Source organism: Poecilia reticulata, linkage group LG12 (genome assembly GCF_000633615.1).
Source record: "Poecilia reticulata strain Guanapo linkage group LG12, Guppy_female_1.0+MT, whole genome shotgun sequence".
Classification (NCBI taxonomy): Eukaryota; Metazoa; Chordata; class Actinopteri; order Cyprinodontiformes; family Poeciliidae; genus Poecilia; species Poecilia reticulata.
In genome coordinates, this window is record NC_024342.1 from 3,849,960 (window position 1) to 3,859,854 (window position 9,895).

The 9,895-nt window shown below is 41.8% G+C and overlaps 2 protein-coding genes across 5 annotated transcripts in view; one reads left to right on the forward strand and one right to left on the reverse strand.

The window, feature by feature from the left end:
- Positions 1–121: 121 nt before the first annotated feature.
- Positions 122–4,606, forward strand: enoph1 (enolase-phosphatase 1). Of its 2 annotated transcripts, XM_008423372.2 has the most exons (6): positions 122–506; positions 962–1,063; positions 1,197–1,399; positions 1,537–1,669; positions 1,765–1,888; positions 2,669–4,606. In XM_008423372.2, the coding sequence occupies exons 1-6, from the start codon at positions 423–425 to the stop codon at positions 2,806–2,808; spliced, it is 786 nt and encodes a 261-aa protein (XP_008421594.1). In that variant the 5' UTR covers positions 122–422; the 3' UTR covers positions 2,809–4,606. The 2 variants fall into 2 exon arrangements, with proteins under 2 accessions (XP_008421594.1, XP_017163510.1); XM_017308021.1 differs by lacking the exon at positions 122–506 and having other exon boundaries at positions 972–1,063; positions 1,167–1,399.
- tmem150c (transmembrane protein 150C) overlaps positions 3,409–9,895 on the reverse strand; it is an 8,486-nt gene continuing 1,999 nt past the window's right edge. For 2 of the 3 annotated variants that reach the window (XM_008423371.2, XM_017308022.1), the window contains exons 2-8: positions 9,645–9,728; positions 8,853–8,906; positions 8,726–8,761; positions 8,575–8,642; positions 7,827–7,954; positions 7,571–7,754; positions 3,409–6,127 (exon numbers count right to left, since the gene is read on the reverse strand). In XM_008423371.2, the coding sequence (XP_008421593.1) occupies positions 5,934–6,127; positions 7,571–7,754; positions 7,827–7,954; positions 8,575–8,642; positions 8,726–8,761; positions 8,853–8,906; positions 9,645–9,718 (738 nt within the window). In that variant the 5' untranslated portion in view covers positions 9,719–9,728 and the 3' untranslated portion in view covers positions 3,409–5,933. The remainder of the gene's footprint in view (positions 6,128–7,570; positions 7,755–7,826; positions 7,955–8,574; positions 8,643–8,725; positions 8,762–8,852; positions 8,907–9,644; positions 9,729–9,895) is intronic. The other variant, XM_017308023.1, reaches the window with a different exon arrangement.

The following is a 9,895-nucleotide window of genomic DNA, read 5'->3' on the forward strand; positions in this document are numbered from 1 at the left end:
GATAGATAGATAGATAGATAGATAGATAGATAGATAGATAGATAGATAGATAGATAGATAGATAGATAGATAGATAGATAGATAGATAGATAGATTACAAAATACCACTCACAATATGGCGTCTACTTTAACGTCAAAAGGGATAATATCGCCACCTGCTGAACTGGATGCTGAAGTGACAGAGCAGAACATGTGAGCTGGTCACAGCTTTGTGCGGTAGCTAACTGCGGAGTAATGGCGTCTTCAATCAGTTAGAGGTAAACCACCGGCGGTGTTTTGTTGCTAAACTCTACCGTGTCCCACCTGTCCGGCCCGGAGAAGCTGGAAGAGAGGGGCGCTGCCGGGCTGTAACATAGTACTGCTGCTGCTAGCTTAGCTAACATAAGCTAACTCACTGCCAGCGGTAAACGCTCGGGTCAAAAATGGCCTCGGTTTCGATTCCTGCCTGCACCACTGCACTTTTGCTGGACATCGAGGGAACCACTACTCCAATCACGTTTGTTAAGGCGAGTTTTGTTTGTTTAAATCTACAGTCTTGTTAAAAGAAGATTTAGTTGTTGTGCTAACAGCTCTGTGGTATCGGCTAGCTCATAGTAAAACATTGTTTTTCGGTCAAAATAACCAGCAAATGTCTTTATATTTCGTGTTTAGCTTTCCTGCTTTTATCGTTTGCTAGTTTCACGTTCTACGACAAGTGACGTAAATAGCGCTTTCCTCTGGTGTTGAAGGTCGACTTCATCAACCAGGCCCCTTTTAGAGATTGTTTAGCTTTTTTTGTTATTTTACCCAGTCAAGTCAGTTGCCATGGAAATTGCCAATTGTCTTTGCATTTTACTTAAGAGGCATCAAGACCAAGAGCCCTGAATGTGCCATAATATTAGATCCATTATAGGTCTTATTTTTTCTAAAATAAATGCAAACAATTAACTTTCTGTATTGGTGATTTTATAATTTTTTTCAGGACATACTGTTTCCTTATATCAGAGAGCACCTTGAGGATCATCTGTCCACCCACTGGGAGGAAGATGAGTGCAAACAAGATGTCCATCTGCTCAAAAAGCAGGTGCGTTGTGTATTACACCGAGAACCACTGGAGATCTGGAAAACACTCAGCGGCTGAACGGAGCAAGAAGTGCTGATGGCTCTCCTGCGCTTCGATCTAACAGACCCTATAAAAGCCCGGCGTGTCCTTTCAGATCGAAGAGGACATGAGGCAGAACCGGGCGTGTCCCGTCCACACCGTGGACCAGACGGTCCACACAGACGAGGAGAAGGCCATCAGGGAGGTGATGGAGAACGTGATGTGGCAGATGGCGGCGGACAGGAAGTCCACGGCGCTCAAGCAGCTGCAGGGCCACATGTGGAGGGCAGCCTACACGTCCGGGAGAATCAAAGGCGAGTAAGTACGCCGATGTGTTCGCTCGCTTCCCAAGATTTAAAAATAAGCTTTTTTATTTTTTTTATTTTATTTTATGACTACATGTCTTGACGACATCGTGTGTGTGTGTGTGTGTGTGTGTCTCCGTTTGCGAACAGGATCTACCCCGACGTGGTGCCGTCCGTCAAGATGTGGCGGGAGCGCGGCATGAAGGTTTACATCTACTCCTCTGGCAGCGTGGAGGCCCAGAAGCTCCTGTTCGGATACTCGGTGGAAGGAGACGTTCTAGACGTGAGCCGCTCATCTACACTTAACGGGGTTTTGCAAGTTCGGACCGACATGTTGTCCCAACCGTTCCGATCCTGTGTGTGTGTGTGTGATTTCAGCTCTTCGACGGCCACTTCGACACCACGATAGGAGCCAAAGTGGACTCAAAGAGCTACGAGAGGATCGCCGAGCGGATCGGCTGTCAGCCGGAAGAAATCACCTTCCTCACCGATGTCAGCAGAGGTGAGTCGCGCTTCACCACGTTGGACCGGAGGAGCCGGTTACGCTGGCTTCCTGTCTGTTGACAGAAACGTTGACTAAAAACGATTAAGAAACAATTGAAGTTTAAAAATAAAAATAAAAAGTAGACACAACTGCACATTTAGATTTGAGCTATTTTCCAGTTTTTCATGAAGTGACTGTGTTTAATTTCAATTTCAAAATGACACTAAAAGTACCAATCAATCTATTTACAACAATTTTTCTTATTATTCTGGAAACTTTTAGCAAATGTCAACATTTAATAGAAGAAAATGTAGCCGTCATTTTTTAAAAAGGTTTTATTTACATTAAAACCTAAAAAGATGAATAAAATAGTTGCTATATAAAAATTACAGCAGATTTTCTGTAGAAGGTATTTACCAAAAAAAATTTTTTTTTTATAAAATGAGGTAATATTTGTGGTAAGTTGTTTTATTTATCTGGACTGATGAGACAAAAGTGTCTCTTTGGATTGTAGTAATTTTTGTCATCAAGGTGAAAACCAAATATTTACAATACTTTCTCTTCACTATGTGACTACGCTGCTCTCGTACCGATACCAGGCTAGGAGTCAGATTAAGAGGCTTCAGGTGTCGTTATATTTAGATCTACGGTGGAATTCGTCCAAGTTCACGTTGAAAAACTCTTGACTGTATCGTAAACGTTCGGTCAGCTGTGGTCATATTCAGGCTGGCGAGCGAACCGGCCTCGCGGCGAAAGCTCGCGTCCAACCGTCCTCACCCGTGGTTTTTGTGGTTGCAGAGGCCAAAGCGGCGGAGGAAGCCGGGCTGAACGTCCTGCTGGTGGTCCGGCCCGGAAACATGGAGCTGACGGACGAGGAGAGCGCTCAGTACAACCTCATTACCTCCTTTAGTCAACTTCAGCTGACGGGGCGAGCTTAACGCTGACGCAGTCCGCTTCTCCTCTACCACCCCTGACTTTTTTTTATTTTTTTTTAATCTACTCTGGTGTTCTTGATTTTGACTGTTGGCAGGAACTGGGACTTTTTATTATTTTTTTGTTCACTGTATGGCTAATTATGTAGCCATGAATAGGTATTCCTCTTCCTCAGACGTTTCCACATTTTGTCATTTGCCACAACTTGTATATATATATATATATATATATATATATATATATATACCAACAAAAAGTCGTGCATAATTGTGATGAAAATGAGGTGCATGATTAAAAACACTTTTATTGACCATATTTAGCTCAGTCAGGTGAACATGATGCTGTTTTCTTGTAACGATGAAAGCTCGCCATGTACCCTGCAAGGTTTTGAAGCAAAGATTCTCAGTTGAATTTAGGTCTCTGCTTTGACTAGACCGTTCTAACACGAGAACATTGCTCTGGATCACTCCACCTCCGTCTCCAGTGTTTTACGGCTTTCCAGCAGGTTTTCTTTCCATCAAAAGAAACCCCACAACATTATGCTGCCACCACCGTAGAGATGTTTTCAGAATGGTTTGCATTGTTGCTCTTTAAATTGCTTTTTGTTTTTTTTTTAAGTGAAGGCCAAACAGTCCTTTTTGTTCTCTAACGAACCTGTGACACTTTGACAGAACATCTGGATTTCTCAGTCTCTACAGGGAGATGCTATGAATGCAAACTGTCGTCGTCGTTCTTGCAATTTTCACCTATCGTCGCAACTTTTCTGCAAATCGGACAAATCGCTTCATTTTCAGTTTCATCCTTTCCTGACCGACCACTGCAACTCTCCACCTTAAGCTAAACGATGAGTTTAACCCATGCGACTCTGTCATGTTAAGCTTGTTGCTTGTCAGTCGATCCTTTTTCCTTTCTCTACAGAAGTTGKGCTCGCTGTTGCTTTCCACATATTTAAAATCCATTTTTATTGCCAGCCAGCCATAGATTAGATGTTAGAGCAGAGGCAGCAGCAGGACGATGACGTGGGGTTTTTTCTGAGAAAGGAAAGATTACAACTTGATGAGAAAATCAGGGGAAAGGGAAGGTTATGTGCAACATAAACATTTTTTACAAGACCATGTAAAAAATTGAAAATAAAGCTTAAAAAAAATCACAAATTTATGTCAGAGGTGCTGGAAAATAATTCCACTTTCCTATTATTTGCTCCTTTTTTTGTTGGTCTATTCTATAAAATACATAGAAGTTTGACAAAATGTGGAAAAGCTGAATACTCTTTGCTTGCCGTTTTGTACCCCTGAAATCACGGCAGGAATGCCTTCATTTGTACAGAGTGATGTAACGACCTGAAGCGGGAGGTCGGTGTCATGGCAACCCGAACGGGACGGCGAGACTGTGGATAGGTGCTGTACAATCGCAGAAACTGTGAGGTTACTACTTGACGTTTGAACTTTTAGGTGAACCGTGTGTCTGACTGCCATTTTCCAGCTGTTTGTGTACGAGCGTGACGTAACCGTTCCCATTTTGTAAAACGTCGTCTGCCTGTGCGACTACGAGACGCGCTTCAGTCGGGACCTCTAGTCGTGTTTTAGAGCGTAGAAACGCTCCGCCGCGGCGCCGGCGGGGAGCGCTTGCTTCCTGCCGGAGTGTGTGAGTCTTAACTCAACCCCGCCGCAGGCGGACGGTGTCTGTCTTAACGTGTGCCATCTGTGTCGTCTGTAACGGAGGAGTGAAACGATGCCGGAGTGACGATCAAATGTGTAAACTGAGTCGGTACTAATCCAGAAATAAACACCTTCTCTCACGCAAGACGCCTGCGTCTCTTCAGTTTGAACAGTTTTAAAATGAAACTATGAAAACCATTTATTTATTTATTTGACAAGACTGGGTATGCTATGATTGAATATCTAAACTTTTACTAGCAGGATGCCGACAGTTTCGGCGAAGTTGCTAAGAGCAACTAATTTAGCTGTTAGCGAAATTAGCTTTTAACAGTTACTCACTGTCATTTTTATGATGGGTAGGGGATGCATAAAATTTTGTATGAACCAGGTTTAAACAGCCACGGATGTACAATAAAGAATAAAAGATTCCATCTAATTTCACTCAGATACTTTTTCCTTCTACTCAACTTTCTGCCCTATCCAATATGCTTGGATAGATCAATGGTGCATCCAGCTTTAATAACTTTTTGTGGTTTTCTCCTCAATGTGGAAGGTGTCGGTTACTTATTTTTTTTATTTGTCTTATGTATTCAACACTCAGAATTAGTAAAACAGATTTTTAGCTTCTCGTAGCTGCAAGCCAGAATGATTGAAATAAACATCTGAAATATTTCCCTGCTGAAATGAATGAACCTTTCACCAATATGACATGCAGAACAAAAGAGAATAGAAATAAAGTACAACACTGTAGTAATAACATACATTCTTGTAATCGAAAATAAAAGTACACATTTTTTCTGTCATGAAAATCTCAACACTTTCCAGCTTTAAAAATTGAAAATAATCCATTTGTTTGGCATGTCTACCAGTTTGTGGTGTGATATTTTTACCAAGGCTAATCCAGCGACATGTTGACTTCCTATGACAAGGAGGTCAACATTTTCAAAGAATTCAGTCCAGAACCTCATCACCTCATGAGTTCTACTTTTCCTTTGTCTACTCGTCCGTAGTTTCACACATTATAATCCAATAAAAAATTTTAGAGCTCACATTGTTCTTCAACCCCATGTCTCCAGTTTCAATGATACCAAACCACCAAATGTTCTCTATTCTGTAATAAATGTAATAAAATACAGGCTCAGTTCCTGACTTATTTAATTTTTTTTCCACACTGCGATTCAGCTGTTGCATTGATTCAATCTGATTTATACAAGCCTGCCTGTCTGCCTTCCATCAGTGCAGGATCGTGGTGTCACATCCAGCTTAGTGGCGATCAGCACCAGTGAGAAGAAATAGCCAAACTTTCTAAGATGTAGACATGAAGCTGTATCAAGTATCTTATTAAAACATCTCAATATATCATAAACATATATAAACAAAGCATAACATTGTAACATGACATTGTAACCAACTTGAATAGTGAGATTTGTTCACCATCTGCAGGGGTTCAAACACAAGACCTTGTGTCACTCCTATAGCTCTGGCTGCTGCTCTTCGGAGCCATCAGGATCTTCATGCCGATCTTCACGCTCCACCGTGTCTCTGCACACCACCTCAAAGCGGCAGTGACGAAAGTCGATGGCAAAAGTGCTGATGTATATGAGGAAGAGCATGACTGCGGCCCACTGGCAGCGAACCGTGTGCATGTGGGGGATAACAACCAGGGCTGCATCAGGAGAGTCAAGGATGAAGACAGGAAGGCCATAACTGAACGTTAAATCTCATGAATATAACATTAAGACCAAAGGCAAACAGTGGTGGGCACAACACTTCTGCTAATGCGCTAATAGTTAATGCGCTTAGGTTCTCCTACATGAATTTTTCTAAATTTACTTGGCTGTTGTGAAAACTAATGTTTAGTTTAAGTGCTTCTGAGTTAGCCTAACCTTTTAGTTAGCGATGCCCAACACTGGTAAACAAAAAAGAATCCTAGAACATTTCTGCTAATAACCAACAGGCTAATTACTGTCCTCCAAGTAAACCGTTCTCTGTCTCAGGTAAACAAATTGGAGCTATAGACACGTTGCATGTTATGGTTTACATCTGGCAACACAATGCTAGAGGGCAAAAAGACTTTTACTTGCCTCCCATAGCTGTGCTGTCGCGGTAGAACAACTTCATTAATAGAATAAAACCTGGAGATGTAGGCATTATTATTTAGTGCAGTCCGCCACAGCAAAGGGAAAATAACTCAAAATAATGTTGAAGAATAACTCAAAACCACTTGTGTTCTTTTTTTTTTCTTGCTCTCTGCGTTGGCTGAACTACATGCAGACTTGTTGCCATTAGCTACCACTGGCAGATTAGCTACCACTGTGGTAACTAATCTGCACAGCGGTGTTTGATTAGTTAATTTAAACACCTGCTACACCAGATTTGGTGTGTAGGTCACCTTTTTTTTTATTTTGTAACTAAACCAAAACACAAAGTTCTGCAGCATACCTACATGGTAAGGTTGTCAAAGTCAAGCTAGCATAACTGATATACTTCCCTTTCCTTTGCTGTTTTAAAAGTCCAACTTTTAAAACGGAGTCGGTACTCTGTTTTAAAAGTGCCGACAACTAGAGAACAACTTGTTCTCTAGTTATTTTAATGTTGACAATTAGTAGCAAAGCACTGCGTCCCTTTTTCTGTCATGTGTCACACGTACATTTAGGATTTAGCTCATTATGTTGACAACTTGATATCTAAAACCAATGGTAGTCATCGTCGGCTAGCGGGATTTTGCCCTCCAGCAGTGAGCTGGGGGGCGGGATGGGATCTTTGTGATGTAATGCTGCAACGTGTCTATAGGCAAGAAGGCAAATATTCAAGAGAGTACTCTGGACAGATTAGATTTATAATGAACCTTTTGGAATTTACTTCTAAAACACTACGTGTAAAGGAAAAGAAACTAAACACTGAACACTAAATACACCATTCCTAGAGTGAAAGATGGTGGTAGCAGAACCGTACTTTTCCTCAGCAGAGACATAGGTGACGGGAAGATGGATGTAACTGAACACAAGACAATCCTTGAAGAAAACCTGCTAGAGGTTGGAGAAGACCTGAGACTGGGTCGAAAGTTTTCCTTTACCTGGTACTAGCTGTTGTCAGAGTGAAAGGATACCATGCTGCAGTATAACACAGAGCGTGATGGCCGCAGACAGCACCACACGGCCGATAGCAAAAACTTTCCCCTGGTTGTTCAGGTGAACTTTCCAGGTGATGTAAGACTGAAGCCAGCAGTACAAGTTGCCCAGTCCAAACGCCAGCAACGTGCCCCCGTTGTGAATCACCCACATCTCAAGGAGCTACAAAAACAGACGCGAGTCAGTCTGTCACAGTCCGGATTTGGAATTCATTTCTTAATGATCAGCGGTTACCTGGAAGTTTCCCACAATCGTCATCCCAAAACAGGCGACGGAGGAACACACCAGACTTAAAATGTTCAGCCACTGCTTGTCTAGTTTGGTCTTCAGCTGAAAGTACCTGAGGATGCCCACGACAAACACTGAAACAGAGGGTTGGTAAAAGCCAATCATGATCAGAAAATTCACTGGAAATAGAACAATTAGGATTTTCAAAGTATTCAGACTTTTACATAGTTTGCCAAACAACAACCACAAACATTAATGTATTTAATTGGGATTTAATGTGAAAGAGTGACACAATGTGGTGTACAATCATGAAGCGGAAAGAAAGTGATACATGATGCTAAACATTTTGTTTTGCAAATAAAAAACTGAAAAGTGCAGTTTCCTCCCACAGTCCAAAAACATGACTGTCAGATTAATTGGTCTCTCTAAAGTCTCCCTAATGTGCGTGTGTGTGTGTGTGCGTGCGTGCGTGCGTGTGTGCATGGTTGTTTGTCCTGTCTGTCTCTGTGTTGCCCTGCGACAAACTGGTGACCTGTCCAGGGTGAACATCCGAAATGTTCGCTGGAGATAGGCAGCAGCACCCCTCCTGACCCCACTAGGAACAAGGGTGTAAGAAAATGGATAGATGGATCCGGTGTGCAAAAGCATTCAGCCTCTTTTTGTTCTCTGAGTGCAACCAATTGGCTTCAGAAGTTGCCTGGTGACGCCTGACGCCTTCGGCCTGGACTTTGTATCGTGAACGGCGTTTCTTTACCTGCGAACGCCATCAGGTTCACGATCTCACTGAAGTAGCAGCTGGCTGGGGGGAAATTCCCTGTGAAGCTGATAAAACACAAAGTATGATAAAATAACACCAAGCCAGCTTCACTGTTAAAAGGAGAATGTAGGACAAGTGCAGTGGGTACCTTATGTAGGGAGAATGTGCAGATACATTTCCCTTTCTAGACAGAAAAAAACAAAAACAAAATAAGATCTCGTTCCAGGGCTGCACTGAGTAAACGTTGGTTGTCCCTCAGAGAGGGTAAGTGGTACCTGTATGTTGAGGTCAGAGGCAGCACTTTCCCATTGTAGAGAGCTATGAAGTACCTGTTTGAGGGCACAAGGTGGACGAACAGAAGCACAGAGGCGTGTTAGGAACATGATGCGCTGCAGAGGTGGAGAATACACCATTCAAAAAACATTAACATTTTACTCGGCTTTTACCAGCAAAAAGTTTGTGAAAGTGAAAAAAAAAAGTCAATAAAAATAACCGGTCTGCATTTTAACTAATGCTGCGTTCACACCACACTTGTTTTGAGCATCAGGCGCGTCTGGTTTACGTTCAAAGTCTATGTGGAGCGTCGGACGCGTTCAAGGCGCCAAAACGCTCCAAATGGCGACGGCCCTCAACGCGCCTCCACATAGGTGCGTCGAGATTCTCCATCAGAATAACATCGAGATGTTGATTTCATGTCAGTGAAAGTAAAATATTTCTTTAAAATTAAATCTAGGGATATGAACATCGTTGGTCTTAAAATGTTTTCCTATTTCTTAATAAATATAAAATTTATATTGAGGAAATGAAGAGTCCATTTTTTAATGGTAGTTCACCTTTGTATATTTCTGTTTCATAAATTCATTAAAGGTACAGATTTTTTTTTTTACACATCCTGCTTACAGTTTTTATTGTCCAACTCAAAAGCACATTAATAAACTATTGATAAGTCGTGTTGATTCTTGACGGGGTTTTTTTTTTGTCCAATCTCTATTTAATGTTTAGACATAAACTCTTTATTTTTTATTTATTTATTTTCTGAATAAAAGTCAAAAAGAGGTTGAACTTACACGACCCAAAGTCCAGCAGCAGTAAACGTGGAGAGGATGGGAGGCAAGAGGACGAGCGGTCGGCACCACCACATGTTCTCCAGTCTGATGTCACACACACACACACACACACACACACACACACACAGCATTACTTCACATGAAGACAATGAGCTCTTTGTTAGCTTTAAAGCACACAAAGCAAATAAGGGTTTATATCATCTTCAGTTTTTCCATTTCTAGTTGTGTTTTATTTTCATGCACAAATACAC